General features: G+C 49.7%; 1 protein-coding gene across 2 annotated transcripts in view; it reads left to right on the top strand.

The window, feature by feature from the left end:
* The window catches only part of ATXN1 (ataxin 1), a 66742-nt gene that overhangs the window by 40526 nt on the left and 8636 nt on the right, over positions 1–17580 (top strand). The window contains exons 1-2 of one of the 2 annotated variants that reach the window (XM_032861609.1): positions 2644–2655; positions 5374–7432. In XM_032861609.1, coding sequence (XP_032717500.1) covers positions 5534–7432 — 1899 coding nt within the window. In that variant the 5' untranslated portion in view covers positions 2644–2655; positions 5374–5533. Of the gene's footprint in view, positions 1–2643; positions 2656–5373; positions 7433–17580 lie in introns of those variants that run through there. The other variant, XM_032861610.1, reaches the window with a different exon arrangement.

The following is a 17580-nucleotide window of genomic DNA, read 5'->3' as shown; positions in this document are numbered from 1 at the left end:
CTTTTCCTTTCTTTTTTATGATTTCATTCATTTATTTGACAGAGAGAGAGATCACAAGCAGGCAGAGAGAGGGGGGCAAACAGGCTCCCTGCTGAGCAGAGAGCCCGATGCAGGGATCGATCCCAGGACCCTGAGATCATGACCTGAGCCGAAGGCAGAGGCTTAACCCCCTGAGCCACCCAGGCGTCCCTAGGCTGACTTTTCATATTTAACCTAAACGAAGTCCTCTCTGCAGAGCACGACACGGACCTTCCAGCTTAGCAGTAGACTAAAACAGAAAGGAAGATTGGCACGTTCCGGACTTAGAGAACACTTACCGTGCCCTGGTGACCTTGCCTGCCAGGGCCAGATGTTCTGTCTTCTGAATGCTTATCCAGTTTTTCTGGAACTGACCCAGCCTCATCATCCCGCAGCTCTTCCCTCTTTAACTCGGAAACCGTGCCTCGGTGGGATCCACTCAAACTGAGAAACTCGCGCCATGGGGTGTGCTCGGCAGAGCAACCCCAGTTTACTGCCATGACCTTGGGGTTCATTTTTAGGATTGTATGTATCAAGTTCTAAGGAATGGCTTCCACTCAAAGCAGTTCATTGTTATTTACAAGACAAAGAGTCAGTGGGGACACATTCCCACATCTGCCAGCTCAAAGGCATCTCGTTTTCCTATCATTTCTGAAAGAGCGTAAATCCATGGTCTTGGGGGAATTTTGTTGAATTTATAGCAGAGATGGAAGCGTGGGGCTTCTTTTGTTGAATTTTGTTTTTCTTCTTGGAGATGATTAAGTCATGTATAAAATTGATGATAGCAGCTTTTTTAAAGCGTGCTTCCCTATATTTTTTGGAGGCACAAAGAACCAGAAGAAAAGGATCATTCGCTACTTAGAACTATACTGAGTCTAAGTGACCCCAAAATAAACCCCTGGGTAGTCCCTAAATATTAGCTGCCCATCTCCGAGGCCCCATCCACTCGTGCGTTTGCATAGGCTGCACCCAGTTTTGTTTCTCAGAAACTACCCCATCAGAAAGAGAGGCTAGAGATGTTTAATTTGTTTAGGCGCTGATGATTAGAAAATTTACTCTCATACCTGAGGTTCTACAACCTTTCTGTGCCTATGAATCATCTGGAGATCTTGTTAAAATGCAGATTCGAAATCAGGAGGGCTGGGTGAGGCCTGAGATCCTGCGTTTCTAGAGCGGCTGGGGGCCGTGGGGGTGGGGGGTTGGGACTGGCATTGCTGGTCTAAGGACAGCACTTTGGAGAGCTAGGCTTTACGCCCCTGAGCTAAGTCATAAAATACTGAGAGAGATAAAAATGTAGACATAAAGACACTTAAGATGAGTGCATTCAGAACTGAAAGTCTCAGGCAAACCATCTGTAAGTTTGCCTTGATTCACCCGGTATCTTCTTAATGATAATGTTTGCACAATGGGTCTGCCTATGTGGTTCTTTGGCAGCTTAGCATCTGTAAAGTAGCGTGTGGCCCCATGTTTGGAAGAAATCCTTCTGTTGTGCATCCAGAAGTGAGCATTCCAGGGGTCCGGGTGAGCCATGGGTGTGTCTCAGCCCCAAGAAGGTAAATTAGGGACGCCATTAGGTGTCCATTAGGAAGTTAGGAAATGAGGAAGCCATTTGTCTACAGCTAGAAAGAGACCGTGAAAACAAAACTCCTACTCTCCTTTTTTCTTCTTCTCTTTTTTTGTATCTCTTTTCCTCTCCCTTCCTTTTCCCCCTTACGTGCTCTTCCACCTTCAAAATACACCTCCATTCTTTCAGTGCCGTGAATAACCAATCCCACAGCCTTCCAGGGACTTGGTGGCAAACTGTGGCGCCCTCTGGTGGTGCTCTGAAAATACAGCGACTCAATCCCTCCCCTCAACAGTGCTTCTCCCTCATGGGAGATTGAAATAGTACAGAGCCGGTGAGCATAGAGAAAGGACACATGACCCCAGAATTAGAGAGCCCCTGTCTCCTCCAAGCTGCACTGGTAAGTGGTCCTTCTACATGGAACGGGAGGATAGATTGGACTTTTTATCAGTCTGGCCCTAGGTGTTCCAGCGCCCGTGTTTATCTCTGGATCCTGGATTTATCCTTAGTATTTTCTGGAAAAGACGTTCATCAATGGGTGGATTTTCAGAAGAATACATTTGAATCTGTGCATTAAGGCCAATATGTCTTAGTGGTCCATTAGCAGAAGACCAGCCCTGGAGGCTCTACAGAGACCTTGAGGGCTAGCTAAGCCAGTGTGTCTCAAATAAGCACTATAAATAAACCAGGGCACTACTGAGAACCAAGTCAGCATTCCTTTTCAGATTCACTAAAGCTGGGTTCCTTAAAAAGTACCTTCAGAGGGGTTTTCTCGTTTTGTATATTGTGCATTTGGTTGTACAAGCAATTTTACATTTGCATTGCTAATGGACCTCTTCTGAATGTGTTTGACATTTTGCTTGGCTTTGAAAGGACTTTTATGCTGCTGCTTTTTCTTGCCTCGAGCTGCCTTGGGCTAATTAACCTATTCCCTTACTGGCTGGGCCTACTATATGCAAATGTTCTCATTTTGGATTCTGACATATCCCTCTTGGATGACCATCCCTAATGAAATCCTGTGGGGTTTTATTGGAGCAGTGCTGACGTGGAACCAGCAGGGGGCGCAGGGAATGGTTTGTTTTGAGCAGATCTCCTAAATGACTTGTCTTTGCTAGTTGGTCTGGGAATGTGGGAGCTTATACAATTGTTTCTTAAGTGACTCTTGAAATCTAAAGATAAAAGATCATTGTCAGTACATTTTAAGCAGCCAGAAGGGGCCACTGATTTTTACAATTCTGTAGTTTAATTTTGTTCTGTCATTATTTTGAAAATAGCACTGGGGCGCCTGGGTGGCTCAGTTGGTTAAGCCTCTGACTCTTGATTTCAGCTCGGGTCAGGATCTCAGGGTGGTGAGATGGAGCCCCGTGGCAGGCTCCGCCCTCAGTGGGGAGTCTGCTTGAGGCTTCTCTCTCCTTCTCCTCTGCCCGTCACCCTGCTCATGCACGCGTGCACTCTCCCTCTCTCTCTAAAATATATAAAAAAGTCTTTAAAAAATAGTACTTACCACTATACAAAAAAAAAAAAAAGAGAGAGAGAGAGAGAGAGAGAAAATAGCACTGTCATCCTGATTGATTTGCAAATACTGCGTGTAAATTATGTGCTGCACTGTTTATAAAAGAAGGCTGCACAGAACAGTTATTTTGGACTTCTAAAAGCCCTAGCTCGGGAGGGCAAATAATTGACATTACCCTTTCAACACAGTTATTTCTCCAGCATTAACATCCTAGATCTCTTCCCTTTTTTTGTTTCCATTCCAATCTTTATTTTTTTAATATTTTAATTATTTATTTGAGACGAAGATGGAAAAAGAGAGAGCACGAGTGGTGGGGAGGAGACAGAGGGAGAAGCAGACTTCCCACTGAGCAGGGAGCCCAATGTGGGACTCGATCCCAGGACCCCAGGATCATGACCTGAGCGGAAGGCAGACTGAGCAAGCCAGGTGCCCCTCCATCCCAGTCTCTAAAGTGCCTCTCTTGTCCCCTGACAAATCCTGTTGGTATTGAAATGAGCTTTGACATTGAGAAGCCAGATTTATATACTTCCGCCTCATCTATACCTGGGTCACAACCGTTAAGGATGGGGACTTCCTTTGGTGCCATCTCCCCTTTCGTGGTGATGTTTCGTGATGATGCTGGAGCAAGAGCAGCAAGGACCACTAAATCACGGACCAAAACAAAAGTTGCAGACTAGGGTGGGGGAGTGGAGCTCCCCGGGAGAGATGGGGGAGAAGTTGGTGCAGGCAGAGGAGAGGAAAGAGACCATGTTACAGTAGGGATGTCACCATTGCTTGGGTGTTGACAAAGATCAGGTACCACAACAAGCTACCTTGTTGTGTTTGCTTTAAAATCAGATTGTAAAAATAGAGCATCTGGGTAGGAGAGATGCTAAAACCCCCCAGGGCCTGGAATTCCCAAAGCCTAATGCCCATGCCACGGCTTCCCAGGATCCCAGCACATAGGGGTGGTCCTGTCTGCAGCTGTTCCTAGAGGGGGCACTCACACCTGCTGCTGGCTAGCCCTCTTGGTGCCATGGACGCCAGTGGCATCCATGTGCAGTGGTCGCTGAGAGACTGAGATGTGTGTCCATAACACTTGGCTCCTGGGCCACTATTGATTTATAGATCAGGGTTAAGCCCCTGGGTCTGATTGATCTGAAAGAGGTTTCATTTCTAGGGTTAATGGTGGGTTGGCCCTTTCCAAGGAGAAGGAGAGGGGGGTCAGTGTGAAGAGAAAACTTAGAGACTACCTGGAAATAAATAAATAAAGGAAGGAAGGAAGAAAGGATGGATGTGAAAGACCCTTCAATCCATCCACCCTCTTAGTGCGTTCTTAGCCTTGTTTTTAACCATAACCATATTCAGTTTTTAACTGTCTCGCAGATTTCTTTTGGCTTTCTGTTACCATATGAGTAGCTGTACTGGGAATTCTTTGGAAACTTGTAGAGCACAAGATTATTTTTGGCTCCCTCTGCTGAGTTGGCATGTGTACTGTGTGTGTGTGTGTGTGTGTGTGTGTGTGTGTCGGGGAACAGGGAATGGTTGTGGATCGAGTATGGACCCAGAGTCAGGCAGATCCTTTAGCTCCTACTGGAGCTACTACTCAGAACCTAGAGTAGTAGCTCCAGTAGATGAGCCTTCAGATCTTATGCCCGGAGACCGCTCGGGACCCCCACTCCTCACTGCTCCTTCCCAGAACCTGCATAGGAGGCTGAATCTCCCTGATGTCACCCTCCCTGTGGGCTTCATTTGATTTTCCGGCAAAGGAACGAAGAGGTGAGGAAGGGACCAGTGTTTCTGAAAAGGAAATTTAAGAAATAAATCATCTACCCTCTAAGAAAAAAATTTTAAAAAGGGAGAGAGGGTATGTTGAGAAACAGGTCTTAGGAAATGCAGACAGTCTTAGGGGAGTTGTTAACGCCATAAAAAGGAATCTGCTGTGGGGCACCTGGCTGACTAGGTCAGTTCAGCATCTGACTCTTGATTTCAGGGTTGAGAGTTCAAGCCCGGTGTTGGTCTCCACGCTGGGCTAAAGCCTACTTTTTAAAAAATTAAAAAATTAAGAAGCATCTGCTTTAAGGTTTTGTCTCCCCCGGGATGTTCCTCATCGTCCTGACCTGCTGTCTAGCACAGGGAGTGTTTTATATGCTTTCAGGTTGGGGCTCTCATCAGGTTTGGGGAATTCATTATGAAGGCGGAGGCCTAGTCTCAGTCTGATATTTTGATTTCCTTTTCCCTCTTCCTTTCCTCCTGCCTTGTCTCTTCCCCCTGTCCCCACCCTCTTCCTTTTTCCCAGATTCCAGAGCTGCTGCGGGCCGATCGCACCCACGGGGAGATGATTCCTCATGAAGAGCCTGGATCCCCTACAGAAATCAAATGTGACTTTCCATGTATCAGACTAAAACCAGAGCCAGCCAGACAGTGAAACAGTCACCGTGGAGGGGGGACGGCGAAAAATGAAATCCAACCAAGAGCGGAGCAACGAATGCCTGCCTCCCAAGAAGCGCGAGATCCCCGCCACCAGCCGGCCTTCCGAGGAGAAGGCCGTCCCGCCGCCGAGCGACAACCACCGGGCGGAGGCCGTGGCATGGCTCCCGGGCAACCCCGGGGGCCGCGCCCACGGGGGCGGAAGGCACGGCCCGGCAGGGACTTCCGCGGAGCTGGGTTTACAACAGGGAATAGGTTTACACAAAGCGCTGTCCACGGGGCTGGACTACTCCCCGCCCAGCGCGCCCAGGTCTGTCCCGGCGACCAGCACGCTGCCCGCGGCGTACCCTCCCCCGCAGTCGGGGACGCCCGTGTCCCCCGTGCAGTACGCCCACCTGCCACACACCTTCCAGTTCATCGGGTCCTCCCAGTACAGTGGGCCCTACACCGGGTTCATCCCTTCACAGCTGATCTCCCCGACGGCCAGCCCCGTCACCAGTGCTGTGGCCTCTGCGGCGGGGGCCACCACTCCATCCCAGCGCTCCCAGCTGGAGGCCTATTCCACTCTGCTGGCCAACATGGGCAGTCTGAGCCAAGCCTCAGGACACAAGGCTGAGCAGCAGCAGCAGCAGCACCTGGGCAGGACGCCGGGACTCATCACCCCGGGGTCCCCTCCACCCACCCAGCAGAACCAGTACGTCCACATCTCCAGCTCTCCGCAGAGCGCCGGGCGCACGGCCTCTCCTCCGGCCATCCCCGTCCACCTCCACCCGCACCAGACGATGATCCCACACACGCTCACCCTGGGGCCCTCTCCCCAGGTCGTAGTGCAATACACCGACTCCGGCAGCCACTTCGTGCCCCGCGAGGCCGCCAAGAAAGCCGAGAGCGGCCGGCTGCAGCAGGCCATGCAGGCCAAGGAGCTCCTGAATGGGGAGGTGGAGAAGGGCCGGAGGTACGGGGCCCCCAGCTCGGCCGACCTGGGGCTGGTGAAGGCCAGCAAGACCCTTCCTCACCCATACGAGTCCAGGCACGTGGTGGTCCACCCCAGCACCGCCGACTACGGCGGCCGGGACTCCTCGGGGGTCCGGGCCTCTGTGATGGTCCTGCCCACCAGCAACACCCCCGCCACCGACCTAGAGGTGCAGCAGGTCGCTCACCGGGAGGCTTCCCCCTCCACCCTCAACGACAAAAGCGGCCTGCACCTGGGGAAGCCTGCGCACCGGTCCTACGCGCTGTCCCCGCAACAGGCTCTGGGCCCCGAAGGCGTGAAGGCGGCCGCCGTGGCCACGCTGTCCCCCCACACGGTCATCCAGACCCCGCACAGCGCTTCAGAGCCCCTCCCGGTGGGACTGCCAGCCACCGCCTTCTACGCGGGGACGCAGGCGCCGGTCATCGGCTACCTGAGCGGCCAGCAGCAAGCGATCACGTACGCCGGCAGCCTGCCCCAACACCTGGTGATCCCCGGCACACAGCCGCTGCTCATCCCGGTGGGCAGCGCAGACGTGGAGGGCTCGGGAGCGGCCCCCGCGATAGCCACGTCGTCGCCCCAGTTTGCGGCCATGCCTCACACGTTCGTCACCACCACCCTTCCCAAGAGCGAGAACTTCAGCCCGGAGGCCTTGGTCACGCAGGCCGCCTACCCCGCCATGGTGCAGGCCCAGATCCACCTGCCCGTGGTGCAGTCGGTGGCGTCCCCCGCTGCGGCACCCCCCACGCTGCCCCCCTACTTCATGAAAGGCTCCATCATCCAGCTGGCCAACGGGGAGCTGAAGAAGGTGGAGGACCTAAAGACGGAAGACTTCATCCAGAGCGCGGAGATCAGCAGCGATCTCAAGATCGACTCCAGCACGGTGGAGAGGATCGAGGACAGCCACCACCCCGGCGTCGCTGTGATCCAGTTTGCTGTTGGGGAGCACCGAGCACAGGTAACGCTCATCCACCCCTCCCTCGCCTGGGTAGGGGCACCCACCATGCCACCATCACCTTCTCCTGGCCGGAGTGTCTTCTAAAATGCAGACCCAAATGAGCTATGGGCAGAATTCAGGGTTTTATACCCAGACTGTAAACCCATCCTCTTTCCCAGCCGGGTTCTGTGAGAGGGGGTTAACCCCAATGCCCCAAGGCATCCGCTGTTTGTAATGAGTTCACTTCCCTGCTCCTGTAGACTGAAGCTGGTAAGGGACCATCCTCCATAGGAGTCAGAAAATCACTACTCAAGACATATATATATATATATATATATATATATATATATATATATATTCTATGGTTTAAAATAATTCTAATAATTCTGTGGTATAGAATATTCTATATTTCATTCTATGGTTTAGATGAGGAACCCTGATGGAGAAACGCTGCAGGGCTCAGGGCCCTTCTTGGGGTCATTGTGCCATTTTTACCTGTCAGGAAAAAGACAGTGCTGGTCATGTGGGGACATTAAATGGAACAGTCACCATGTCCCATTCCAACATCTGTGTTTCAAAATGTAGATGCTGTTATCATTTAGGGGTTGTAAGGCCCACCGAGGAGAACACAGCTGCCATTGAAAAGGTAGCCTTTTATACTCAGATCCCAAAAAGACGGGGCGTACCAAGCAGGGCCGCACGGGGAAGCACCGGGGTCACTCAGGAGACAGAGGAAACCAGGAGGGAACATGGCCAGGAGCCTATATGGTGGTTTCCAGGGAAGGACTGAGCGACCTGGGGTAATCAGGCTGAGGATTGACTGTCATGAGCAATTTCCCGGGAGCTCTGGGGACCTAGGGGCTGCCCCTGGGTGTCTGGTACCTGGGCATGGGGTGATGAGGGCAGATGGATAGTGGCCCAGAGGTGATAGTCCAGTGGAGGAGAGGGGCTGGGTGTTTGGTGTGCGCGTGATGCTAGCCCCAAAAAGGGCAGTCCCTCCAGTCAGCACGGCTCCAAGATGTCAAAGCATCAGAATTTAGAAAATCAAGGGCATGGTCAACATCTGGACATCCCAGGTGATCTCCTGCACATGTAGTAAATAGGAACCCCAAAGGGTAAGATGGAGTCAAGGTCAGTTATGTTAAAGCCTGGAAGTATTATTAACTCTGTTAATTTCCATGATCTCCCTCGGTCCTCTCTTTTACAGTCTGTTAAATCACTTGAATACCTCTATTCCCCAGCTCCTTTGTAGAAAACAGCACTTTCCCCGTCCAGGTGGCTTGGAGACAAACAGGTTTGGCCTTCCCGGCTGTCAGGCCCCGAATTCTGCTGTCCTGGGAATGTTTGCATGGAGGACTTCGAAAAACCCCCAAGTGACGGCACCTCCTTCAGCTTTGAGTTGAGAACGGTCAGGCTGTAGGTGATGTTTGGAAAAACAAAACAGAAGAAAAACCAGTTAATGGTTTGAACTGTTTGAGTATATTTTTAAGAGATCAAGTTGCAGGGAAGGGGGGATTTCGCAGCTTTTTCCAGAAGTGCTTGTGAGTGACCAGATGTGGGGTCTTACACAATGTCAGAGGGCCAGCACTGCCAAGAGCTCTTGGCCTCCAAAGATGTCTTTTTTTCTGGTGCAGGGTCACCATAGGCTTACAGTCTTCGGTAAGATCCAAGAAAGATTTCTCAAAGTTCAGATTTAAAAAAAAAAAAAAGCAAAAATCCAGATTTTTTTTCCTAAGTGACATCTTTATTTCAAACTCCCTGCCCGTCCGTAGGGGCCACTCACTCCCGCCTGCCTGCATGGGTTGGAGGTGGGCACGGGGAGAAGGAAAACGAGTTGTCTTCAGCAGAGCTGTCTCCTAACAGACTCCAGGTGAGGCATGGAAAATGAACAAGAAAGAAAGTACATTTTTTTCGCGGCACCTTCAGCCCTTCAAGCGGTGCTGTGACCGGGGAGCAGGCTCAGGAAGAGGGGTCAGTTTGGAGAGCTGCTGGTTCCTTACCCACGCACCTCCTTTCATCCTGAGAATCAAGAACAACTCTGGCTGTGGGCAACGTCTCCAAGACCCTGGCAGCCTCGTGGATGTGAGCTTCCCAGGCCCTTGGAGGTGGCAGACGGACCCAGCATTCTGGAAAGCAGGCAGCTCCCTGTGCCTGAATGATAAAGCCCTCGGCTTCCCCAGGAAGTCTCATTTCCTTCCGGCAGCCAGACCATGAGTCTCTGCCGACAACCAAGGTGCAAATTAGAAGGTAGAATCTTTGTCGCGGCCCGTTCGTAGGTCTGTCAGGGCGGCCCCGCATGGGGGTCCTGCATGCTGGGGACGGCTGCCGCCTGCTGAAAAGGTGGCTTGGGTTTTGAGCTAGAGAGACAAAAAGTACAAGGCCCCGACGCGGCCAACGATTTGTCGCTTTCCCCAGAAGCCTATCAGAAACAGGCTGACATCATCACAGCTCCGATACTCCACCAGCTGTGGTCGCCACGAGTGACAGGATGAGGATGAGGGGAGAATCAGAGAGGAAGCGAGGGGGGGGGGGAGGAGGAGGAAGGGAGCCAGGGAGCTGGTATCTGGATTTAATTTATGTTCCCAGCCCAGGGTTGCGGGGTTGCCTCCCTCGCCGGTGTGGTGCGGAGAAGTTTTCTACTCTAGACTGGAAAATCAGCCATGTCTTCTCAACTCGTTAGAAATCACTGACACTCACACCCACGGGGAGATTTAGGGATGTGCCAATTGTTTCAGTTAATTAGCAAAATCACAAAATTGTTGGGGGGAGTGGTGGGAGAAGGGATGGTTTCTGACACGAGAGCTGGATGGCTTTGTGACTCCAGGCTTGGGATTCCCGCGTGGAAGGAGAGCCACAGGGATGTGTGTGACCTCAGGAAACCCACCCCATCCCTGTGGGACGCAGCATGGCCCAGGGAGGGTAAGACCACCAGCCTGGGCTCTGGCTGGCTACAAGACAGGTCATTTTTTCCTCCCAGTTGCCGTTTTTCTCAACCCTGAAACAGGCGAATGATTCCTTATACCAGATCTATCGCAGCCCCCCTCCATTTTTGGAGTCCCAGGCTTCTCTGCCTCGCAGAACAGAGCTTGTAGAAACCACCAGCATTCGCTAACCAAAAACCGAAGTGTAAAACGGAGGGGGTTTTCGTTTCGGTGACTATTTTAAGGAGCTGAACTCCTCATTGTTATTGTGGAAAGACGCCTCCGGTGTGTCTTCAGCTGGAGCTCCGGAGGAGACTGTGGGAGAAAAGCGCTGTCGCAGAGCCGTCCCCATCCCCGTGGCGTGGCCGTTCCTGCTGCAGTGTTCTTCTGAACAGGGGAGGTCTCTGCACCCAGCCCCCCAGCCCGCAGCTGTGGGCGAGTGAAGAATTCCAGGTGTGATCGATTTCCACCAAATGCGCCACTGGACCCCTTCTTCTGGCCACGATGCATCTCCGTCTTCTTTTGCTGTAGGGGCAGGGAGCACCGTCCACCTGGGTGGAAGCCAGGGAAGCCTACCTCCCTGCTTCCCGAATGCTCAGTGATTCCAGCTTAAAGCCCTGATGGACCACAGAATCCCTTCCTTGGGGCCTCACTCCCAAGTATAATTCGATGGATTTTCTTCTCCCAACTGTACAGATTGGGTCTGTGAATCTGTAGCAAGTCTAGTGGGAGCCAGTGGGACTCAGTGAGAGGACAGGGCATCCTCTGTGCTGGAGTGAGCAGCAAGTGAGCTGGTGAAGAAAATGCAGGACTTGGAGTTAAAATACCTAAGTCAGGATCTCTCTCCCACCCCTCCCGAGCACTGGAACCTTGTGCAAATTGTGTGCAAATTAGTGCACACAATTGTATTGATTGCACAAACTACCTCAGCCTTCCAGTCCTCTGACATAGTGGAAAGAATGAGGGTTGTTGTAAGGATTGAAGAAAATGTGTCCGGAGGAACCGGAGCAGTTAGTATGTAGCATCTGTAAGCCCCTGACAGCATCAGTGACCTTCCCTGCTTCCATTTAGGTGGCTTTGGCCCTGCGAAGAGAAAGGTTAGGGGCGTCTGGGCAACGTAGTCAGTTAAGCGGTGCACTCTTGGTTTTGGCTCATGTCAGGCTCTCAGGGTCATGAGATCGAGCCCCGCATCTGGTTCCCCGCTCAGCACGGCGTCCGCTTGAGTCTCTATCCCTCTGCCCTTCCCATTTGTGCTCTCACTCTCTCTAACATAAGTAAATCTTTAAAAAGAGAGAGCGAGAAATGTTAGGTTCTGAAAAAATAAATAGAAGGCTTCATGGTCTAAAAAAGAATTTATGAAAGGAGAGGCGGTCTAGAAAAGTCCAGAAAAAAGGCTGGAGTTCCAGAGCACCCACACCACTATTTCTTCAGGAAGGGCTAAACGCCCTCCTGTTCGCCAGTTGTACAGACACCTGCCGTATCTCTTGGAGTGTGTGCTGGCCTGGAGGAGTGCATTGGCGGCCCTGCCATCCACGTCAGTAAGAGCCCCCAAAATAGAGATTCCACGCGCCTTTCTTCTGCCAGGCGCCCCCTGGGCAAGCCTCTGCCCAGGATGCCACCCCCTCCACTTCCAGCCAGCAAACACACACCACCTGTGAGCAGCCTCCCCATCCCTCTGTCTCCTGCTCCCCAGGCTCAGCTTTGCTCAGGAGTATGCAAAACTTGCTCAGTAGCATGGTAGTAAATTTTATTTGCAAAGTGCTCTGGGGTGACACTTTCCTTGTGCTGTGACTTTCCTCACTGGCGAGCTGCTGTCTCTCCCTTCCCAGATCCTCCCAAGGTGACTGCTTCCCTTTACCTCCTTGGAGGTTGGTTAATATTCGGTGCCATTTACCTTTTGTAGCTGGGGGGGGTGCGGTGGGGGAGGGTGCATGTGTGTGCCTGTGTGCGTGCGTGTGTGCAGACACGCTAGTACCGTGTATTACAATGATGTGCTTCCTGCACGTCGGGCGACGGCTTTCCTTTCATGCCTCTCTTTCTAATTCGACTGCTGGGTTCTGTGACTCATCAGTGGCAGTGTTATGCTTTAATGGATTAGCTGGTGCCTAAAAATAGCCAAACCTCATGCGAGCAGCACAGAAGTCTGCATGGTCCCTTAGCAGCCAAGGCAAACTGACTTGCCAGCATTTCACATGCGGGGCTTGGTGGGAATGAATCCAAATGTATCAAAAAGTAGGTAGTGACCTCCCCCGTGTGCAAAAGCCCGGCGCTGGGGCTGTGTTGATGTGCCTCTGTACCCCTCCAAAAAAAAAAAAAAAAAAAAGTAAAGAAAAGAAAAAGAAAAAGGCTTTTTCAGCCCATGTGTGATAGACACGCCCCCAACCGGGGCGGGGGGGTGGGTCTTACATGTATTAGGGAAGCCCACTCTCATTGTTGGCTATAGCTGGTTTAATTAATAGACTTTATTGTTTAAAATAGTTTTAAGTTTAAAAAAGAAAAACAAACAACGAGCAGAAAGTAGAGGGATTCCCAGACACGGAGGTTCCCCTGTTGTTAAAGTCGTGCATATGTATAGTGCACGTGTGTGACAATGCATCAGCCAGGACCGATAGGTGATTTTACCATAACTTATGTTAAGGCTCATTCTCCATGCTGTGCACTCTGAGGGTTTCGACAAATGCATCATGTCATCTATACACCACTGTATCATTCAGAGTAGTTTCATTGCCCTAAAAATCTCCGTTTCACCTATGCTTCCTGCCCATCCCCACCCCCACCCCGGAGTCCGGGCAACCCAGCCACTCATCTGTTCTCGTCTCTGTAGCTCTGCCTTTTCCAGAATGTTCTGTCGCTGGGATGACACACTAGGTAGCCTTTTCAGACTGGCTCCTTTCACTTGGCCATATGCATTTAGGGTTCCTCCCTGTCTCTTAGTGGCTTTGATCGCTCATTTCTTTTTAGCAGAGACTAATACATTGTTTTCCGAAGGCACACCTTTTAAGACCCTAAAAGAGGAAGGCAGGTGGGAGAGAATTCGGTGTGCCTGAGAGCTGCTCCAGCCACCTGTTGAGTCAGATTGTAATGGGGCCTCCCCGCGGTGTAGGCTCTGGGAGCCAGCCTGCAGCATATGAGGAGAACCCAATGTGTCATTTGGGATTTGTATTTGGGGACGTCTCTGAGCCAGGGTGTGGGTTTACCAAACAACCCTGAAACGCTTCCGCCAACGACTGAGTCAGGGTTTAGCATTTAACGTGATTAAATGTTTTAAATAGAATGCTCACAGATACTCTTACACTCAACTGAGGAGTTGTGACTGTTTTTATTAATGATTTTTAAACACTGGCGTAAATGGGTCTCTCGCTTATCCTGGTCATCTTTGCTCCGTGTTGAGAACACAGTCATGCACACTGGCCTTCAAGGAAAGCAGATTGGCTTTTTTTTTTTTTTTCCTCCTGGTAAAACAGGATCAAGTATTTCACTTGTAGACCAAGTTGGCAATTCCCAACTTAATAATTGCACCAAAAGCCAGCCATGTCGACTGAAGCCCAGCTTCTGAGCCATCTCCCCGATCCCGGGGAGGGACAGAATTTGTACATTTGGGACAGTATCAAGCAGAAATGGTTTGTAAAACAGATGCCCTTCACATTCATGAAAACAGGGATTCTCGTGGAGGAAAGGGGAGACATATTTAAACAACAGACGTTTTGTTTTCTTTATATCTTGTTTTTGGTGATATGTACATATGTGTGTATATAGACATAGCACCAATCTAAGATTGAAATATACATGCAAAAGCATAAATATGTAGATACGTATACAGTGTTCAGATATGGTAGTTGTTGACCAAGTAGTTAAGAGAATTTTATTAAGCTTATACACAGAAGAGCTAAAAATGATCTTAAAAGCCATTCATCAGCCAGACCAGGAAGGTGACATTGAATAAATAATCATCAGCCCAGAAGCGAGGATGTGTTTCCTCTCTGTCTTGGTGCTTTCATCCTGCGTAGAAATTGGAAGTGATCATTTTAAAGGAGGTGATTTGTGGGGGGTCGGTGGTGGGGAGGTTTGCTGGAGAGAAGGAGGGGTGGGCAGATTTCTCAGAGAAGCAGCCGTGAGCTAAAGGGTGTGCCTGCCACAGCAGGAGGAGGGCAGGAAAGGGTGGAAAAGGATGGGAGGTGACCCGCCCCTAAAAAGGAGAGGTGCTGGCTACAAGGCATCCAAAGATGAAAGGCAGAGGGGCCTCAAGCTGACATAGGACAAAGGCTGTTCATGCTCACATTTCATCCTGCAGACTGCTCAAAGTGTTTGGAAAAGAATATATTTATGGGTTGAAAAAAAAAAATGGGCCGTGTTGAGCAGCCAGAAGTTATGTAACATGCTTGGGTTTTATATGGCACTGCCCTCCCGAATGTATTTTCCTTGGGGTTTCATCAGAGGCTCTTTGAACCCCAGCATGATCGTAAAATGAATTAATGATTATTAGCACATCCGAAAGAGCAAAAGGGAACTCAGGAGTGGAGAGAAAGCATCTGCAGTGTGATTCGGTGAAATCAAGATGAATTGAGGCAGCTGTCACTCAGCCCAGAAAGCTGTCTGTTCAGGGGTGAGACAGACCCAGGGAAGGCTCCGCTTTTTTCTCCCTGGGGAGGACGGGAAGTCCAATTTAGTCCCAGTTGGTGAAAAGCAACAAGGACAGGCAGAGCCTTCCGGTGTCTAAACATTGACCTCTGTTGGCCGTTCATGCCATTGCAGTGTTCTTACGTAGGGAAAGCGAACACAGAACTGGTTATGCGTTCAGATGTTTACTGAGCACCTATTACACTCCAGGAAGTATTCTACACTCTGGTGAGAGAACAATGAGCAAAACAGGCAATATCTGCACCCTCGTGGAGCATAGAGTCTTGGGGGAGTTTGGGGAAAGAGGTGACACAAACAAAAACATAAGCAAATATAATAAGTGCCATGGGGAAAAAATAAAGCAGCCTAGAGAGGATAGGAATACTGGGGATGGAGGGTCGTTACTTTAAATAGGGTGGTGTCCTGTGAGGCTCTCTCTGGAAAGGGGAATGGGAGACAGCAGTACACAGGGCAGGAAGGATCCCAAATGGAGGAAACAGCAGATGCACAGACCCGGAGTTTCCTGTCTTTCAGAGTTCAACGAGATCAGGGTCACTACAGTGCAGGGATTGGTGGCAGGGTGGTATGCAGACCATATTTGTCTTGTTCATGGCAGCTTTTTCTCCCAGTGGGAAGCTGGCTTGGCCAGGAAAGTGGTGGTGGAGGCAGGAAGAAATGGTCTCATTCTAGATACATTTGGAAGATGGAACCAACAGGATTTGCTTATAATTTGGAGATGTGCAGGGTGAGAAAGAGCTGAGTAAATTATGATTCCCAGCACCTTGACCCAAACTTCTGGAAGAATGGGGATGCCCTTCATGGGGATGAAGAAGAGCAAACAGGTACCAGTACACCAGAGCAAGGGCATACCAGAAGGGCTATCCGGAACACGTGAAGTTTGAGTTGCCAGTAGACACCCTAGTGGATGTCATCAGATAACATGGCTGCCATTGTCCAATTCTGCCCTTGTGAAATTACTTGTTTTGTACGCATGTTCTGTCTCCCCCACGGAAGGCAAGAACTGGATCTTCAACCAGAGGTACTCTTTTCTAGTCCCGAACACTTAGTAGGTACTCAGGATTACGTATTGAACATTGCTAAAACCGTAAACCCTGGAGCATGTATACTCAATCAATAATATCTTGAAGTTCCTGACACCATGGGGACGACCCACGTGGGCCTCAGATTCAAGTTTTGAGTTTCAAGTAACGTTCTGGTTTTGAGTAACCTCATGTCACAAAATCCCACCTTCTTTGTTTCATCTCCAAAACAGAACAGGGTGTTTTGAGGTAGGTAATGCTCCTCGCCAAGGGAATTCCAAGGAGATCAACCTAACCATCTATATTCCCACCGAAAAAGCCCTTGGTGTGATTTCTTCATTAACTGTTAATGATCAGTTAACCTTTAAGAAGGTTTGTGATCTCCTGACAAACCCAATTATGAAATAAAAATAGATTTGTTGTGAAGACATTAGTGGGCTTATTTGAGATATGTGCAGTAAGAGTTTGACTTCCACCAAAGAAAGAGGAAAAAACTCATTTGAGGTCACATAGATGCAGACCCCCAAAATGCATTATCTAGATAATTCAGTCTACATAATTAGGGAGGAGAAAAATATTAGTGAGGATAAATATTAGTGAGGGTAAGCAATTAGTGAGAACAAAAATAACATTCGGCCAGAGCTATCCTGCCTACTGCTTACAACAATCAGATCAGCTGAGTAGTCTTTTGCTCCTAATTTGCATAGACCCAGCTGAGAATGTGTGGTGTGGTGCCTTTCCCAGGACAGCAGAGCTTCTCTGGAAGGAGACAAAGCTAGAATTTAGGAGGAAGGGACCCAAAGCAAGCCTTTGAAATGGTGGAGAAGATCTTCCCCCAACCTAACCAGGTTAAAAATAAATTCTATTATTATCAGCTCTTTTTAGTCCAGGGCTCAAATACTCTTTTCTCGCCTTGTCACTTTCATGAATTTTTAGGTAGGCTCTTCAAGCTACGGACCACATTACAACGTTTAATTCTAAGACTTGTCCTGGGAGTGTTGAGATGAAAGAGTAATAAAGGGCTTTCAAAGTGCCCCCCCCCAAAATTACAATAGGTCTAATGGGAAACATATACATCTCCATCATAGCTTTCGGAGTGATCAGTAATGTTACCTCTCATAAAGGCCTTGGGGATACTTCATCTTAAAAATGTATCTACAGATACTTGGTAACGTGTGGACGTTTTCAGTTAGATTTGTCTACAAGGATACAGTAAATGTGACATTCAGAGCTTGAAATGTTGGCCACTCGGAGGAGTTCATACAATAGGGCTCACACATCAAGAACTTGACCATTAGCAGGTGTCGGCAAAGAGACGGACTCTACCCAAGTACAGAGGATCATGTAGGAAAATGCAAAGCATACTAGAGGCCAGTGTGTTTAGAGATAGGGTTTGTAGTGTTACAGACATCACGTTACCTCTGACCAGTGTTAGGTGGGGATAGGCAAACGGATTCCTAGGAGGTCTTTACACTTGAGAACTCTGTTTCTGTGACTTTCAATTGCAGCTAAACAATCCCCACTTGAAGTAGGATTCGTTCCTTCTGCATGGCGTATGATGTTAATGCTCTAAGGGGTTTGAGACAGGATT

The sequence above is a fragment of the Lontra canadensis genome, unplaced genomic scaffold (assembly GCF_010015895.1).
Source record: "Lontra canadensis isolate GAN:19392208 unplaced genomic scaffold, GSC_riverotter_1.0 scaffold21, whole genome shotgun sequence".
Taxonomy (NCBI): domain Eukaryota; kingdom Metazoa; phylum Chordata; class Mammalia; order Carnivora; family Mustelidae; genus Lontra; species Lontra canadensis.
The sequence above is the reverse complement of the archived record's forward strand: the minus strand, read 5'-3'. Positions and strand labels throughout refer to the sequence as shown.